The sequence below is a fragment of the Mesoplodon densirostris genome, chromosome 15 (assembly GCF_025265405.1).
Source record: "Mesoplodon densirostris isolate mMesDen1 chromosome 15, mMesDen1 primary haplotype, whole genome shotgun sequence".
In the NCBI taxonomy this organism is placed as follows: Eukaryota; Metazoa; Chordata; class Mammalia; order Artiodactyla; family Ziphiidae; genus Mesoplodon; species Mesoplodon densirostris.
In genome coordinates, this window is record NC_082675.1 from 21,674,302 (window position 1) to 21,693,585 (window position 19,284).

Sequence of the window (19,284 nt, forward strand, 5' to 3'; positions counted from 1 at the left end):
CTTGGACTACAGGCTGCTCTGGTCCTAACCTGATGAAGCTCAAAAGCAACCTCCAAAGGATCAAACTGTTTCCAAGTAACTTAACCATGTCCCAGAACAAAGTGTAAAACATTTTAAAGGAATACCACCCCCCCACCAAAAAAATCCAGCACCCAACAATGTAAATGTTTCAGCATCGAACCAATAATTAGGGGATGCAAAGTAGGAAAATATGACCCTTAATGAGGAGAAAATGCATTCAAAACTTACAAGAAATGGCACAGGTGGTGGAATTAAAGAAACATGGACATTAAAACAGCACTTACAAGTGTACGTCATATATCCCAGAAGGTAGAGGAGAGCATGATGCAGAGTGACATGGAAAATCTTAAAAAAAAAAAAAAAAATTCTATGGATGGAAACTATCTCATGTCTCATCAAATTTTCATTTTATTCATTTATTTATATCAGTTTGGACTCTTGGTTTCCTATTTTATTCAATGGATTATACATTGTTACTAGTACTATTTATTTTGATATTCAAGTTGAACCTGACTTGGCCAGTGGGAGCCCATTCAAGTTGTTATCTGTGTGCTTTTGACACGTCCCAAACATTTTTTGAGAGCTTTTTAACTTTCAGATGCACAAGATGTTCCAGCCCTGGAATCAGACATTTTCCAAAGAGCCCTGGTTCCTTTCAATGAAGAATGGTATTTAGAAGCCACAATCTGAGTGTTTGGTATTTTCATTCCTACTGGGTTGTTGCTGCTGCCAGGCCCCCCCAAGTTGGAGCTAGGGAATATATCTATATATTTATCAATTGATGAATCAACAAATTGTAAACAGTTTACACCAGTACCTCCAATTCCAGTCCAACACCATGTAGGGTTCATTCTAGTTTTCTATATTTGTAACTCCTTCTCCATCAGTGAGAAACCTGACTCCCATTATCCTTAATATATTTGTGTATTTGATCAGTCCCACTGCTACCACTGACCTGGGTGGATGCTCCCCTCACCCACTCAGGCCCCAGCACCCAACATGGGGCTGTCGTCACCACCACTCCTTCACGCAGGCATCTCCTCCCCCAGCCTGTGCTCTGACACCCTGCACTGCCTTCCTCATCCTGATGAGACTGTTATCCCCCCACCGCCCCGCCCCCACCCCCGCCCCAGGCCACTACGCTCCTCCTATGTGGATACCTACCTTGCTCAGAACCACCCCAGGATTTTGTTCTGAATGTGAGGGAAAAGAGGAGGGAGAGAGCTTAAGATGCTTTTTGATGCATAGAAGTTAATTTCCCTTATGGTTTATGTTTTTTGTGTCTTATTTTAAGAAATCTTTTCTTCGAAATGATAATATTCTTCTATAAAGCTTTTATGAAAAAGTTATTTTTCACATTTAAGGCTTTAATTCACCTGGAATTGATTTTTGTGTATGTAAGTAGTAGGGATCCAGGTTTTTTTTTCTTTTGAAATAGGTATTTCTTATGAAATGGGTCCAAGCAATCTTTAATGAATAGTTCATATTTTGATCTATAAGCTACTGTTGATCTATGAACTATCCATGAAACTGATCTGCAGTTTCACTTCTGTAAATACCGAGTTTCAATATATGCCTGAGTCTAATTCTGAGCTTTCTCTTTCTTTAGATGTTTATTTCTGTGCTAATCATTACCACTCTGTCTTATTTACCATAACTTTTCATTCAGCCAGGGTCCATTCAGGAGAACAACCACTCTAAGTATTCAAGCAAGACCGGACTTAGTGTGGAGAATTGGGTGCTTAGTGAAACAGTGGCGGGACTGGAGGACTGAAGGTGCAGGAAGTGACTGACTGCTACCTCAGGTTCGCCACTCACTTTCAGGGAGTCAGGAAGGTGCAGAAACTACAGAAAATCTCTGGAAATAATCAGTTGTCACCAGTACTGGTGATTTACAAAAAAACACCTGAAAGATGCTGCAAAATCTCACATCTGCTAAAGTTTATTGTGCATCTGCCCATCCTTACAAAGGAGCAAAAATATTCTTCTGCTTCTCTTTTGCCATCAGGTTTTATGAGTGCCTTTCATTGGGAATCTAACCAGAAACCTGCTGGCAGGGCCCAGGGAAATGTAGCTCCTGGACATCCAGCCCTGTGAGTTGGAGAAGGGGCATGAGGGTATGAATTGCCCGCAGGCGTTCTGGCCTAGATTCTTGTTAGACTCACTACATCTAGAACAATCCTCCCTTGGCTGCACACACACACACCCTTTCGTTATCAGGATTTCTCTGAGTCCTTTGCATTGCCATATGAACTTTGAGATGATCATGCTAAATGTTATGAAAAGCTCAGGATTTTAATTGAACTTATACCTAATTTTCAGACTAATTTTGGGATAATTGACTCTATGATATTTGGGCTTCCTGTCCATGAATATTATCCATCTTTCTTTTTAATGTCTTTAAAGCTTTATGTCCTTCTACATGAAGGTCTTTTGTCTCTTTCATTATATTTAGTAAAAAAAATATGTGCTATTTAGGTGGTGGCGGTATACGTAGTTGTGAACAAAACAAAAAGTACCTATCTTAGTGGATCTTACACAGACTATTAATATATTACATTTGATAGTAAGAACTGTGGAGAAAACTAAAGTTGGAGTAATGGGGATAGAACGTGATTGCAAATAAAATAATACAATAATACAGGGACGGCCTCTGAGGGGTGAGCGAGCAGGAAGCTGAACGGGGCCAGTGAGGAAGCCGTGTGGACATCAGAGAGAGCAGCATGTGTCAAGGCCTGAGGCATGAGCATGTTTGGCACATCTAAGCAGCAACAAGAAGGCCTCTGTGGCTGGAGTGAGCAGGGAGCACAGTGGTGGGGTCAGATCATGGAGGGCTTCATGGGCATTAGAAGAGCTTTGGCTTTGAAGGCTTTGGTGCAGACACGTAAGATGAGCCGATGTATGTTATAAAATGGTTGCTGTGGCTGCCATATGGAGATCAAACTGAAGGGAAGAAGGGTGGGAGCAGGAGAGACCAGGGAGGAGACCTGACGGGCCAGTCAGCAGGTGGCAGAGGTGAGAGAGCCAACAAGTTTGCGATGGATTATATGAGGCGCTTGAGAGAAAGGAGGAAGGTGAGCATGGCTTCCCTGGTATTGTCCTGAACAGCTGGGTAGAATTGCCATTCTACTGAGATGTGGAAGACTTCAGAGGGAAGAAGACTGGGGAGAAAAATTAGGTTGGTGGTTTTTTAACTTTATAGGTATTGATGTATAACACACAGAAGAGAACACAGATTGTACTTGTACAGCATGATGGGTTTTTACCAAGTGAACCCATCCAGGTAAGCAAGTCCCAGTCTTCCACCACAGAGTAAACAATATCCTAACTTTTAACAGCATCAATTCATTTTGCTAGTTTTTGAACTTTATATAAATGGAAACATATGGTATATATTCTGTCTGGCTTATTTTGCTCAACCTTCTATTTGAAATATTCATGCTGTTACACATGGTTGTCATAGAATTTTCCATTGTCTGATACACCATCATCAATTTATTCGTTCTATAGTTGATAGTCCAGTTTATCAACTTTTTTTTTTTTTTAAGAAAGCTGGCGAGGCTAGAGAATCCTGGGCCCAGTAGGATAGGGAGCCAAGGCTCAGACAACTTTATCACTGAGCCTTAGGCCAGTGATGTTACAATGTATTTTTTTTTTTTTTAAGAAGATGTTTGGGGTAGGAGTTTATTAATTAATTAATTTATTTTTGGCTGTGTTGGGTCTTTGTTTCTGTGCGAGGGCTTTCTCTAGGTGCGGCAAGCGGGGGCCACTCTTCATCGCGGTGCGCGGGCCTCTCACTGTCGCGGCCTCTCTTGTTGTGGAGCACAGGCTCCAGATGCGCAGGCTCAGTAGTTGTGGCTCACGGGCCTAATTGCTCCGCGGCATGGGGGATCTTCCCAGACCAGGGCTCGAACCAGTGTCCCCTGCATTAGCAGGCAGATTCTCAACCGCTGTGCCACCAGGGAAGCCCTATCAACTTTTTATATCCTGTGTAAGAAACATTTGCCTACCTTAAGGTTATGGAGGTAAAGTCTTGTGTTTTATTCTTAATATTTTCCCTAGATTTTCTGTCTTTTAGTTTTGTATAGTCCACCAAAACTTGATTTTTGTGTATGGTGTGTGGAGGTCAAGACTGATTTTTAAAAATGTGTATATCCAATCGAACCAGCTCCATTTATTGAAATTTATTCTTTCTCCACTGTACTGTAGTGTCATCTGTCATAAATCAGGTGTGTGTGTGTTTCTAGACTTTCTATTGTGTTTGATTCATCTGTTTGTCTAACCTTGCACCAATCCCATTCTGTCTTTATTGTAGCTTTATAATAGAGCTTAATTTCTGGCAGTGGAACTTCTCAATCTTTGTTCTTTTTCTAGACTCCCTTGGGTATTCTTGGCTCCTTTGCATTTCCATATAAAATTTAGAATCAGCTTATTTCTACCCACCCCCTCTTCAAAAAACCCTTCTGAAGCTTTTATGTAATTTACACATAATAAAATATGTAAATTTTAAGGGTGCAATTCGATGAGTTGACAAATGTATACACTCACATAATCAACACTCCAGTCAAGATATAGGACCAGTTCCATCACCCTAGGAAGTTTCATCATGTTTCTTTCCAGTAAATCCCCTTTTCTTCCCAGAGGCAGCTTCTCTTGATTTTTATCACCATAAATTCATTTTGATTGTTCTAGGACTTTATATAAATGGGATCATAAAGTCTGAATTCTTTTGTGTTTGACGTCTTTTGCTCAACTTGTTGTTTCTGATGTTGGCTCCTGTTGCTGCCTGTATCCTTCATTCATTCTTACTGTAGCACAGTGTCCATTGTATGACGATACCACAGTTCCTTATCCAGCCACCTGCTGACAGCCATTTGGGCTTCCCCACTTGGGGGCTCCTATGAATAAAACAACTATGAACATTCTTGTATGAGTCTCTTTGTGGGCATCTGTTTTCATTTCTCACAGGCAAATACTGAGACATAGGATTGGGTGGCTGTATATTAAGTTTTATGAGAAATTGCTGAACAGTTTTCCAAAATGGTTGTATCATTTTACACTCCTACTAACAAGGTATGAGAGTTCTAGTGGTTCTGTATATGCACCAACACTTGGTGTGGTCAGTCTCTAGCCATTCTAAAGGTGGGAAATATTATTTTCATTGTGATTTTAATTTGCATTCCCAGATGACTAATGATTCTGAGCACATTTTCATGTGCTTATTGATCATTTGTATATCTTCCTTCATGAAGTTTCTGTTCAAATCTTTCATCTTTATTGTTTGATGTTTTATTGTTGGTTGCCGGTGATATAGATATTCATTCCAGATACAGGTCTTCTGTCAGGTAAAGTTACCATGAAAAATTATCATGAATATTTTCTTCTAGGCTGTGCTTGCCTTTTTGTTTTCTTAGTGATATCTTATGAAGAGCAAAAGGTTTTAATTTTGATAGATTACAATTAATTTTTCTTTTGTAGTTGGTGCTTTTTGTGTTGTAAGAAATCTTTGCCTGACTTAGGGTCAAAGAGGTATTTTCCTATGAATGAAACTTTATAACTTCACCTTTTATGTCTAGGTTTATGATCCATTTTGAATTACTTTTTGAGTATGGTTTGAGGTAGTCATTGAGGTTTTATTTTTCTAAATGAAATGTAGTTTTAATGCCATATGTTGAAAATACTGTTCTTTCCCCTACTAAATCACCTTGGCACCCTTTATTGAAAATCAGTTAGTCATCTACATCTGGGCCCTTTTCTCTCTATATATATTTCTGGACTCTCCTCTGTCTACTACTTGTTTATATGCCAAAACTACATAATCTTATTTACCATAACTTCAAAGTAAATTTTGAAGGCAACTTCTTTTTCAAGTTTGTTTGGACTCTTCTAGATTCTTTACATTTCCAAATAAATTTTAAATTTAACTTGTCAGTTTCTAATAAAAAGTCTGCTAAGACTTTTTCCTGTTAATATTTTCATTACAATTGTGTTGTCTCTATAGATAAGTCTCGAGAGAATTGACATCTTAACAGTATTCAGTGTTCCATTCATCAACATCTGTCTCAACTTACGGCTTCTTTAATTTTTGTCAGTAGTGTTTTCTCATTTTTAATATAGAAATCTTACTTGCCCTTTGTTAAATTTATCCCTAAGTATTTTTTTATCAACTTTATTGAGGTGTAGTCTACATATTATGAACTGTAACCATCTTGACTATAGAGATAAATGTGTTTTAATCAATTTATGTTTATTGACCTAATGGTAAACAGAATGGGTTTTAATTTTGTTTTCTAGTGTTTGTTGCTAGTATATAGAAATACAATTGTATTTACATTTGGTTGTGATGTCACTTACTTAAAATTCTTTATTCTTGAAGAGTTCATAGCCTCCTTTTTCTCTATATTATTGGCTTAAGAGACCAGTCCAGACCACTATATGTACAAATAAATTAAAATAAAAATTCATATCCTTGGTCACACTGACTGTGTTGTGGCTGCTCAGTGGCCACATGTGCCTAGTGGCTGCTGGATTGGACAGCCCAGCTCTTCATCATTGCAGAAAGTTGTATCCAGAAACACTGTGTGGAGTGATGGGGTGGCCCCACCTTGGGAGTTACCTCACTGTTTACTCATGGTGTTGTATAACCCATTCTAACAATCTCTGTATTTACAGTAAATTGAAAGTTACATACCTATATTTAAAAGCTTAATTAAATGCAGATTACACTTTGATTTCAGGTCTACCTCATATGTGATGCTATGTGGTTTGTACTGCATTACAGAGAACTAAGACCACTAGATTTTGCAGCATTTTGGATGTAGCTCCTGATCTTGTGTTGCGGACAAAAGCGTGATTTGAGGGAGTGGTTTAAGAGAGAAGAGGAAGAGTGGAAGTGGTGACACTGAGTATAGAGCAGTCGCTTTGTTCTGAAAGAAGCGGAGAAATGACATGTTTGCAGGACGGGGATATGGGGCCACACGGGAGAGATCACAGCACGTTAATATGCTGATAGGAATGATTTACCTGAGAGGAAAAATCAGTGCGGGAGAGAGAGGGAGGATTATTGACATGCTGTCTGTCCTTCAGCGGGCAACCAAGAGCGGGTCTAGCAAGTAGAGGTGTAGGCCCTGGAGAGGGGCCCAGGTTTCTCCACCTACAGTGATGGGAGGGCAGGCTGAGCGTGAGCCACAGGAAGGGCCGTGGGGCTTCTCTTCTGACTGATTATTATTATTATTTTTTTTTACATCCAAGCATCCAAGATCATAGAGGCCCCTCACTGGATGGCCTTAGACTTATGTGTTCTTCCATTTCACGTGTGTTTCTTATTCCTTTGCTGTAGTTTCCGTCTTCAGTTTGCCTCCTCTACAGCCTTCTTTCCTGCTCTACGTCTGACTTGCTCCTTTTATACCATATGTTCAAACATCCACAACTCAGGCCATTAAATCGAAAGGAAAAAAGTCCCATTTAAGTTAACCCAAGTGGGAAGTAACTGAACATTGAAGTGGAGAGCAGCCTGGAACTTAGCTACTTCAGGGACTTTGTCTCCCTCAAGGTGCCTTTGCATCTGCTCTTTTCTCCTTTCTCCACTGCTGGCTTCCTCTGCTCACTCAGTTTTTGCACCTTTGCAACTCGGGCCTGCATATGGCCATGCTGGCCACTGACCTCAGTTTACATCCCTACCTTTGGCTTTGGCTTCAGCTGCAGAGACCTGATCTAGACCTGGACTGAATTCATGAGAAAAGGAATCTGGTCGCAGGGGTTTTTCCTAAGGTTCTGACCTCCCACAGGATTGGTGGCCCTGCTCAGGACTCATCAGCTGCAGCGGGAGAGTAGAGTCCTTCCACACAGAACACCTCTGTCTCCATATGCTGTCTCATCCCTCAGGCTGAGCCAAGGCAGTTCTTAGCCGGGGCACTGGGTGGGGAGGCACGGTGATTGGCATTTTCATTCATCAAGCTGTTTGGACTATTTGTAATACAGGAGAGAACAGAATCTAATTAAGTGAAGTGCACAAAGTTTGTTTTATGGACTTTTTAACACCTATTTTAACTTTCTGCTTGTTTAATTTTTATTGGCTACATTCTATTTATCACAACAAACCCTCAGCAAATATTTGTAGAATGAATGACTTTCGAGATGTTAGGTAAGAACTACCTCTTTTTTCTTAATTACATTGCAATTTCATTTTATGTTTGCATTTTTGGTTCAAAAAGAAAATGGCTACAACTTCAGAAAGCTCTGGGGACTTCCCTGGTGGCGCAGTGGTTAAGAATCCGCCTGGCAGTGCAGCGGGCACGGGTTTGAGCCCTGGTCCCGGAAGATCCCACATGCCGCGGAGCAACTAAGCCCGTGCGCCACAACTGCTGAGTCTGTGCTCTACAGCCCACAAGCCACAACTGAGCCCGCATGCCACAACTACTGAAGCCTGCGCGCCTAGAACCTGTGCTAACAAGAGAAGCCACTGCAATGAGAAGCCCGCCCACCGCAATGAGAAGCCCGCGCACCGCAACGAAGAGTAGCCCCTGCTTGACGCAACCAGAGAAGGCCCGCGCACAGCAACGAAGACCCAACACAGCCAAAGATAAATAAATAAAATAATTTATTTAAAAAAAAAAAAGAAAGCTCTGTATATGGAAAAAAAGTCAGACTTTTGGCAGAATGCTGCCAGACAGATCAGAATTCAAACTCATTTACCTGTCCGAATTAACTAAAAGGGCAGACTTTGAGCCCTGCTATTGGGATTTAAAGTTATTTTAGAATTTTAGAACTTCTTATTTAATATAAATATATTGAGAATATTTATATATTTAAGAACACTATTGTTCCCTTAAGCCCAAATACACAATTGCTACAAATCTAATAAATATCTTGAGATTGGATGCAAATTCATTTGGGAGGCAAAATGTTTCTTTAATGCCAACATGTCCCTTTAATGTATTTGGATCCAGGTGTTTCGGCCTTATTTGCTGGAGTGGATGCAGCATTAGACTGTCAGTTCCCTGTTTGACATTATTTGGTATTAGAGGCTGTTAAGCATGCATACTCATTGGGAAAGTTGAAGAAAGGCTTTAAATTGAAAAAGGTACCAAGCTGTGGTCCTTGTCCAGACATCCTGAGGTTAAAAACAACAAAACAAAGTAACTATAAATAAAGCATTAGAATACTAATAATAAAAAGCACCACAGTAGCTAAGAACAGTCTTGGTAGTACCTGTCTTTCATATTAGCTGTCAGTCAAGGTCCCCAGCACATAACTAGATCTTCACTAAGGGCCAGTCTCTCCTTCAGGGAAGCATCTGACAAAGCATGTATTCCATAACTGAACATGCAAATTCTCGAACATTAACAGATAACATAAATTATATTTCCTAAGGTAATAAACACCACACGATTGTGCTCAAAAATCTTTGCATGGTGCTATGTTAACCTTGCGTCCTTAGATCTACGCTATAGATTATTGTACTAAAGTCAATTTCTACTTTAACATTAATAGCAGGGTACAGTTCTCACGTTGTTTCTTAAGAAATGATAGAACTGCTTGGAATTTCCCTTACATTTGCATACATATTTCATTGTTCTTATACTAGGAGTGTAATAGATTTGCTTCTTGTCTAATTACAATGTAAACTGTAGGATTCAGCACTCCAGTTCTCAGGGTGGTAATGTGCTCTGTAGTTTCATGCTGATTGGTTTTCCTTTTATGAGTGTGTTTATAGATGCTCCTTAGGGCTGGAGCTCTGGCCCTTAAGAATACCATGTGCATATTCATCAGCAAAGATAAGCACCAGTGACCAATAGGTAGATCCACTTTCAACCTGTTTTCCTAGTTTTAAAAACAGAAGGATTTAATGGCCAGTGTTTTATTTTGGATTTTTATGTCTAGATTCATAAATGAAATGGGCCTATCCTTTTCTTATACTATCTATTGATCTTAGAATTAAGAATACCATCATGGAGTGATTTTAATATCTTTTATTTTTATATTTTCTTAAACAATTTGAAAATACAGAGTATCACTGGTCCCTGAAAGTTTGGTGAAATACATGTAAAACCATCTGGGCCTGTATTTTTTGGAGAGTTGGATAAAGGACAAGGAGTTAGGATTACCATTTTAATTTTATGAGCTCTGGTTTTTTTGTTTTCTTTTCCTTCTTGCACCAGAGCTTTTAATAGTTTTTCTAAAAGTTTATATAATCTAATTTATTGTTGTATAGTTGCTAATAACATTTTTCACTCATTCTTAAATTCCTTATGAAATAGTTTGTATGTGTGAACAAGGAGATGTATGCTACAGTTCTTTGCAGTTGAAGTCACTTGCTTATCACTCCTGATTCTAGTTCCATTGCTTCCCTCCCCAAAGGTGGCACCACTCCTGCATCTGAGGTCCATCGTCCCCTGCATTTTGGGATTCCTCAACTACATATGTATGCCTAAAACATACTAGGTATTATTTTTCATTTTCACATATATTGGCATAAACGTATTCATAGTATTTTCTTATTAATTTTTGCTGCATCTTTAGCTGTAACCATTTATCCTTTGCTCTTTCTGTCTCAAATACACACACGTGTGCACACATGCACACAATCAGCCTTCCCAGGAATTGGTGTATTTTTTCTTTTTGGCAGACTTTACCCTTCTTGATCTTCTGTACTATCTTTTTTTAAATTAATTTCTGACTCTTGTTATTCCCTCCCTTCTTTTCTCTCTGGATTTTCCCTTCTCTCTGGGTTTCTCTTGTTATTCCTTTGCTAACTTCTTGGATCAGTCACCTAGCTCAGTGGCATCATTCTTTACGCACTTGTACCACATCACTGGCTATTTAGGACGGCATCCCTCCTCATTGGTTGGGGCTTAAACAGTTACATGTTTAAAATTAACCTTGAAAATAAACATTTAGGGCTATAATTTTTTTCTTTAAAATGCCACTTTAATCGCTTCTCGGTCTTTTGGCTAAGATCAAGTGTAAAATGCCACTTTAACTGCATCCCACTAATTTTTATGAAATTTTAAGTTAATTTTATTCTTAAGCTATTATATAATTTATAGATTTCCTGAAAGTGGCATGTAACCAGAAATAAAAATAAGTATATATATTTTACTTTATCAGGTGAAAATGAGATTGTTTGTAGTCTGTTGTGCAAACTTCTGGTCTTGAGTAGAACAAATAAGAAATACCTCTGTCGTTAGTAAAAGTAAACCCCAGAAACTCCCAAGGTGGCACTGGAGGCATCTATCTGTTTAGATACATAATATTTTCTCATTTCTATTATGCATTCCTCTATGGTTCATATGTTATTTAGTGCATTTTAAAATATCTAAGTGGTTGGCAACTTTTCGATTATCTTCTTGTTATTGATGCCTAACTGAATTGTACTCTCATTAGGTTGGTGGCAATGATATTGATTGCTAGAGGCCAGAACATTGTCTATTTTTCATGAAATATTTTGTGTGTGCTTATGAAAAATGTTGATTCACTATCAGAAACTAGGTTCACTCCAAGTCATAAGCCTGTTTGCTGATTGTTTAAACCCACCGTATATACTTTCTAAATATTTGTCTAATTAACCCATCAGGTACTGAGAGTAAAGGGTAATATCTCCCGTTATAGTAGTGTAGTTTTCCAAACTTGTAGTTCTGCCAATTTTTACTTTATGAATTTTGAGGCTATAATGTTAGCTGCATACAAATTTAGAATTCTGCCTTTCTACTAAGTTTTTTTTAACATTAGAAAATGGATCTTCTTTGTTTTTATTAGTGCCTTTTACTTTAGCATCTATTTTACTGATTCTTTACTGTCAGTTATTTGGGGCCCTTGTGCTTTGGTAGTTGGGTTTTTTCTTTCCAAACAGCATTTTTTTTTTAAAGAACATGTGGCATGTTGCCATCATCTGTCAGCCTCCTTTTCAATTAAGTTTAGTTCACTTACATTTTTAATGATTACTGGTTATCACTGATTTTTAAAATTTATTTCATCTTTCTTTTCTCCTTTTAAAATGGTTTTTGTTGTTCCCTCTTTTTTCTTTTAAGTCAACTAAGTTTTTTAAAATTTATTTCTCCTCCACTAATTAGTTTGGTATAATCCTCTGTTTCTATTTTTTGTGTGTGGTTATGCATACTTAACATACTGTCTCTAAAAATCTACTTTTCTCTTCCCAAATAACACTTTAACTTCCTTATTTTAATTTTTTATTGCTACCCAAATGAGACATTACTCTTTTTGTATAATCAATACTTGTTTTGATTTTTTTTCACATTCACCTAATTCTGTGTTCATTATTTCTTCATGCATCTCAGACTTTCACAGGTAGGATTTTTTTCCTTTCTGAAATACAGTTGTCCTTTGAACAACGTCTGGGCTGGGGCACCAAACCTTTGCACAGTAAAAATCTGCGTATAACACGTAGTCCACGCTGTTTATATGTGGTTCCTCACGGCTCCTCCATATCCGTGGCTCCACATCTGCACATTCAGCCAACTGTGGATCGTTTAATATTGTAGTATTTACTACTGAAAAAAATCCACATCTGCGTGGACCCGCACACTTAAAACCTGTGTTGTTTGAGGGTCAGCTGTACTTCCCTTGGAAGTTTCTTTTAGATACAGGGATCTAGTGGTAATGAACTCTGTTTGTCTACAACCATAGAATTTTCTGTCCTGCAACACAGAAGATCAGAAGCATTTAGCCATCTAAACCACTGCCACCGACCGGTACCCAGGCCTCGGGGCCAGATGAGCTGCATGCAGGTCCGCTCTGCTATGGGCTTCCTCTGGCTCTGCTCCTGGCAAACGTGAGGCTACAGTGTGTCTATAAGGATAAACTCCAGACAGAAATACATACTCATTAATGACACATGACCACTTTGTGTACTGCAAAGAAACCTAGGAAGTGTGGAAAATGCATAGAAAGTGATTCAGATACAGTACTTAAAACCAAAGGAACTCATGCTTTAATAGACACTAAAATCACAAAGGAAGGCCAAGTGCCTTAGCAATCTCAATAAAAATATGAAGTTCTTTTTACATGGTAAATTTCATAATATAAAAAGTTTAATGCCATCTGGAAAACTGTAATTTACAAAAAAAAGTCCACATAGACCAAAGATGGCTAACACTGCATACAAGGGGCATGAGTGCCAAGTGGGGAAGGCGTCTGAGGAGGGGAGATGTGACCACGTGTGTCCTTACATGGAACATCTTTGACAAAGGGGTCTGGCACAGACAAGGGCCCAGTTCACAAAGCACGTGTACAGTTCTTTTAGGTAAAACAACAAAATATGTGATGAAAAGTATACGTTTTTCACATTCTGCCTACTTACTAAATGCAAACCAAATTATTGTGTGGCATTTTTTCCACCCTGAACTGAAACTAACGAAGTGACTGTTCTTCTTGTGGTGGGGGTGGTGGCAGGACAGGCACTGAGCTGGGGACTTGCCGAGGTGACCGCCTACCGGGATTCACCGGGACAGACAAGCACAGCGAGGACAGCGTGTGCAGCAGCGTGTGGACCAGGGACCGTTTCAAGTGGATGGAGGTGAGAACTTCTTCATTTTACTACACACCAATACCAAAATGCAGCAGAATGTAAGCTTGAGTAGCTAATTTTGTCTTGGTATATTGACTGAGTTAAAGATCACTGAAGTAGTTGCATGGCTCACTGGTGAGAAGTAAGACAGATTCGACTACCTTGCTCTGGTCATACCACGGTTTCTAGGAGAGGGAGATTTTATTGCTTGTGTTTGGTGTTTTTGCATCTGATAGAGTAGAGTAGGGGCAGGGGTTCCAGTTTGCTGAGCTGAAAAAGAAATAATATCCAATGCTGTCTGCATACAGTGAGGAAAAATAGTTTTGTAACTTTCACCCACACCCATCGACTCCTTCCAAGTGGGGCAAAGAGCCGAGGACTATGCAGGGGTCATTCGCTTCCATCCACATGGCTCAGGTTCCCACGCATTCCTATCAGTTTTATCCACAGCCTGACACTCACTTTCCCTAGATTGTAGAAACAAAACATTATGCTAATTGTGTTTTCTGTCATCTGTACCAGGAGTCAGCAAACTTTTTCTTAAAAGGCTAGATATTTTAGTTTTTGTGGACCAAGAGGTAAAATCAAAAATATTATGTAGGTACTTATTTATATAAATATTTTAAAATGTAAAATCTATCCCTAGCTCATGGCTGTAAAAATCCGGGCCTCTGACCAGATTTAGCCTGTGGGTCATCATTTGCCAACCTCTGATCTGTACAAAGAATTTGCAAATTATACAATCTCACATAATTTTTAAGTACATACTGTTTTCAAGGTAGCCTGAAAATTTCACCTTGATTTTACATCCATTTCACTTGTATAGAAAACACCAAGACTGACAGTAAACATAAAGAAGCGGCAACTCTACAGTGATTTTTAGATTGGTCCTGTTATTTCATCACCTTTGCTTTTCTTCCTTGAAACTTGTATCTAGGACCAAAAATAAATCATATATTCCATTTGGCTTTTCAACATGAAACCTACAACAACAAATGTATTTAGGACTAAAACCAGGTTAGGGTCCACGAGTCCTCCTCGCTGGCTTGGTAACCACGGGGAAGCCGTCTGGGTGGTGGAGGATGTGCGCTAGAGGGTGGCCTACGGGGTTATGCCCTTGTCCTCAAGGATGGAGCAGAGACCCGGCCTTTCCTCCAGGGCTACTTGGCACTTGGGAAAGAGGCTGAGAGTTGCTGAGAAAGGAATAGCCCAACTATCTATATGTGGATTCAGAAATTTACTTTGAGGTTTATTTCTTGTTGTTGAGGACCTGATTTTGCTATCTAAATGCACAGTGCTATAAACTTGGCTTTCATTTGCTACACTGGTACTTTTATTACCATTTATAAAAGACATAAAGACAACCTCATAGTTGCTTGCTTTTTTATAAAGTATTTCTCTTCCAGTGTTGGGATCAGGGTTAGAATGTGACATTCTTTTGCTTTTGTCAACATGGCTGTTGGGTTAAACACAAAAAGCTTCTATGACATAGCTCAGGAGAGTAAGACAAATTGAATAAATATTATCTCTTCCTCTTTTCAGAGTACAGTGAGGAACAGGGCAACTAACTGGTCAGTGTATGTTTATAAAGTGAGATCCTATCCAGGGTTAAAAACTCTCCCTGGAGGTCTTGATGTTAGTGTCCCTCCTGCCAGGCCCCTCCTGTCCACTCCCTGGTGGCTCGTGTCCTGGGACAAGAGGCTGCCCACCGTTGTATGATGGACCCTCAAAGTGAGGATGGTAGGATTTCAATTTTAGAATTACCTAAAAGAGGCTTATGTAAATTCTCCAACTAAACTTAGGACTAACATGATTTTCAGCACTTCTTTTCTTTATTTAAATATGTTAATGGTTACCCCTACCTAGACTGTTCTTTTGTCTTGTCCCAGCTGGCAACAGTATCAGTGAACTGTCATAGCTATAGGAAAAGTCCCTCTTTTTTTTTTTCCTATGACAACACTTTTAGGAATATCTCTTTCCCTGTTCAGCAATAATTCAGATGTATATCCCAGCAGAAGGCTCCCTGCTTCTGAGGCTGTGGACATTAAAGTCTTCTGTGGTGGGGAGGGGATTTGTCCTTCAGACCACAGGAGCAAGGGGCACTGGTCACACTAAGATGAGGGTCCCAATGCACCTCACAGATGTGAGGTACTGGGATTGTGGGAACCTGGTGACAGATTTAGACAGAAGGGGTTTTAGAAGCCTGGCGTTGGGAAAAGATAATAAAATTAAGCAGGTAATAAAGGGAATAAGAGCTGTATGGCTAGATTCTGGTTAAATCTGGTTAGCCATGGGATTTTTCTTTTGTTTTTTTTGTTTGTTTTTTGGGTTTTTTTTTTTTTTTTTTTTGCTTATAAGGAAACTGAATAATTTCAAACTCCCCCCTCCAAACTTGATAATTGCTTATTGATGACTATTCAAAATTTGACATTTTAAAAAACTTTTTGAGCTTTTAAAAATAATAGCTATAAATGCGAAGTACTATTGATAATAAAACCAAGTTGTTTATCCACGTACAAAAAAGGTCAGTAATGTTTTAAAAGCACAAAGTTGCATTTTTAAATCACAATTGCATAGTTCTAAAATGCCTGGATAAGAGTTACATAATTTTTTTTAAGAAAATTCAAGTTTGGTTGACAGTGGGGCCCCAGGGACATTTGTAGCCCTCAAAGAGCAGAGTTCAGGAAGTGAATTATTGCCTTGTTACTCTGATGTTACAATATCATGAGACCAAAACTGCTACAATTTAATTATAAATCATTGGCATTTTTAAAACCAGTATCCTGTTTTTTGGCTACTATAACACTTTCATGTAGAACTCAACTTAGATTTTTATATACCCTACCCCCAACCAGCACCTGAAGGCCTTAAAAAAGCTCTGTTTGTATTTCTATGTATAAAAGGTACTGCATATATACCTCTTAGCAAAATATGTGCTCCCTTTCTCTCCCCACCCCAGAACCATGACCATTTTTGTACAAAAATCCTGTTGAAGAATCACATCAAAGATGAGAAGCAGGGAGTTCCAAGGTAAACAAACATTTGGTGACATGTGTAGAAAATTCCATGAGCCTCCTGTACCAATCCCACAGAAGTCCTGGCTTTTGGTGAATCTGGCCCAGAGTCCCAGAGGGGCTACCAGTGTGTGTGTGTGGCGTCTGGGAGTGGCGGCGCCCGCGCCCCGAGAGCACACCCATGCTGGGGCGGCCACATTCAGGAGCAGGCCAAGTGAGTGCAGAGAGCTGGCCTGTGGCCGCTGTGCTCCAAGCCGGTGTTGGTGGGTGTAAAAGATGTTTTAGCATTTAGAGGAAGGAAAAAATCTTCCTGGGGACAGAAACTTGTAGCCGTTTCCAGAAGGAAGTCTCAAAGGGCGTGTGGGCACTGCAGCAGGAGGGCCGGCAGGCAGCGGCAGCGTGCTCAGCGAGGTGGTCTCCGTATGCCAGTGTCCGTTGGGAGGGGCTTTTGGGGGCGTTTCTCCACATTGCTGCAAAGACAGCTCTTTAAGTTCCAGCTTGTCTGCTCCTTCCTCCTTCTTGTTGTGCCGAGGTGACAAGTTTAATAGACTGAGGACATCTCTCTTGGAAGCCATCGTTCCAGGGGTCCCCCGGAATATTTTCATTGGTCCCGTGGAATGCTGGGGCGTGCTTTGCCAAAACATCTTCAGGTTGTGTACAGCCTGCACCTTCTCGTCGATGGCTGCCATCTTCAGCTTGTCTATGTCAGGAGCGTCGGCTGGACTTGAGCGAGCGGAGCCAGCTGAGGAATACGAGAGAGCTGGGGACGGTGCACTTCCAGCAGGAGACTGGTGGCCTGAGCTCGGGGACATGTTCCTTGGTGATTTAGAAATGTGAGCACTGTAAGGAGAGCTGGGATACTTCAGCTTAAAGAGAGGCTGGTCGGTCAGGGAGGTCTGGGAGTCAGAGCCGGGCGACGGCCGGCCACTGTGCTGGCTTGGGCTGTCTTTGATGGACGCCTCTGAGGCGGTGGGGCTGCTGTATCCTGAACTCACCTTGGGTAGGGAAGAGCTTCTGGCTGGGGGCTTTGGTTTGATAGTAACTGGCGACGGCTGGCTCTTCTGGTGGGAGAGGGCAGGCCTGCTGAATGCACTTGTTTCTGACGCTCTGAAGACAGCAGCGCTGTTGGGCACGGAAATGCCATCCTCAGGATTAGTGCCCTTACCTTGACCACCGCCCCTCTGAAGACGTTCCACCGCAATGAGATGGCTTTGTGTCTCCTCTAGAATCTTCTGGGCCAACTCTTGTGGATCAAGCTTTGGGTTGCTTTCTTCTTGGGATTTCACGGTACTATCTGTTTCTGTGCTAGACTGGTCTGATTCTCCCGTATCTGAACTTGCTAGTTTTCCAACCTTCTGGAAGGGTGAGTTTGGGCTGGGAATCAGAGTCATTTTAACTGGAGAGTTTGGAGTGCTTATGCTCCCCTTGGAGCTTACCGAGACTTTCACACCGCCAGCTGTCCCGACGCGGGACTGTTTGTGATCTGGTGAGAAGCGAGTCTTTCTGTTTTCTTGGTAGGCTGCCAAAGGCTCAGTGCTGATGATGGAAAACCCTTCGTATTCTTCTTCATCTTTGCTGTCTGCAGGGCGGGTCGGGGGGGACAGCTGGCTCCGAGGCAGGGTGCATCGCTGTGGGAAGGCGTTCTTGGACCGGTCGTAGTCCTGCCTTCCTCGAGGACCTCCGCCCTCTGACCCACCCTCAGGCTTGGACACAAAGCTCATGGAGGAGGCAATGGAGCTCAGACTGTACACAGAGATGGCATCTGAGGCTATGCTCTCTGCACCGGTGGGAGAGAAAGGAGGGTGCTGGTAGCCCAAGGGCAGAGCATTGGAGACAGACTGGGCTGAGGCCAGAGACTCCAGGGAGGACGAGCTGTCAAGGCTGAGGCGCTTGGGCAGCTCAGTGGAATCTAAGACAAAACATAGGTGCCCAGAGGACAGTTAGAATTCTGTATGGTTATTTTTCTTTCACAAGCATCCTTATATGCATAGAAGCTAGCAAAGCATTATACAAGTGTTACTTATACACAACTTGAATTCATCTTATAAGCCTGAAAAACACAGACCTGTTGGAAAAGTAAAGCTTACATTGGGAACACAAACACCTCAAGAGTGCCCACAGCCCCGTGTGCTGCGGACCCCACCATGTGCCCATCTCCACTCTGCTCCCTATCTCAGGGGACCCCATGGCAGCCTCCTGCTCTGAATGGGGCGATCTGTGATGCCCCCTGTCCTAAACCCTCACGCGCCATCCCTTCCAGCTCCGGCCCCATCACTCCACACCCCAGCAACCTCCTCTCCGCACGGCTTCTCCTCCCAGCTGCTCTTAACCCACTCCAGTCAGGCTTTCGTCCTCCCCAGTGCGTGTAAAGGTTAACAGTGGCCACCAAATTTGGTATTCTGCACAGTCAATCACACCTGGCCCTCGTGGACTGATCCTTCCCGGGCCCCTCCTTATCTCTGTGACCTCTGACCCCAGGAGTGCCCACAGGACACAGCCCTCTTCCCCTCAGACCTATGTGCACATTTATGTCTCCACACTGGACTCGTCTAACCAGCTGCCTATGAAGGTGTCCAAGAGGGAACTCAGACCCATCCCATTCCTTCTGCCACTTTCAAGATCTCAGCAAAGGCAGCCCCATTCTGGCAGCTGTTCCAAAGAACAAGATATCACCTTTGGCCCTCTTTCTCTGAGCACATTCATCAGCAGGCCCTGCTGGTTGCC

At 41.2% G+C, this 19,284-nt stretch overlaps 1 protein-coding gene and 1 long non-coding RNA gene across 5 annotated transcripts in view; one reads left to right on the top strand and one right to left on the bottom strand.

The window, feature by feature from the left end:
* LOC132502848 (uncharacterized) overlaps positions 1–19,284 on the top strand; it is a 64,707-nt gene that overhangs the window by 38,818 nt on the left and 6,605 nt on the right. For both annotated transcript variants that reach the window (XR_009534523.1, XR_009534524.1), the window contains exons 2-4: positions 8,235–10,464; positions 13,432–13,555; positions 16,506–16,576. This is a non-coding gene — a long non-coding RNA (uncharacterized LOC132502848). The remainder of the gene's footprint in view (positions 1–8,234; positions 10,465–13,431; positions 13,556–16,505; positions 16,577–19,284) is intronic.
* TTC28 (tetratricopeptide repeat domain 28) overlaps positions 15,916–19,284 on the bottom strand; it is a 598,643-nt gene continuing 595,274 nt past the window's right edge. For 2 of the 3 annotated variants that reach the window (XM_060119074.1, XM_060119076.1), the window contains one exon: positions 15,916–18,469. In XM_060119074.1, the coding sequence (XP_059975057.1) occupies positions 16,842–18,469 (1,628 nt within the window). In that variant the 3' untranslated portion in view covers positions 15,916–16,841. The remainder of the gene's footprint in view (positions 18,470–19,284) is intronic. The other variant, XM_060119075.1, reaches the window with a different exon arrangement.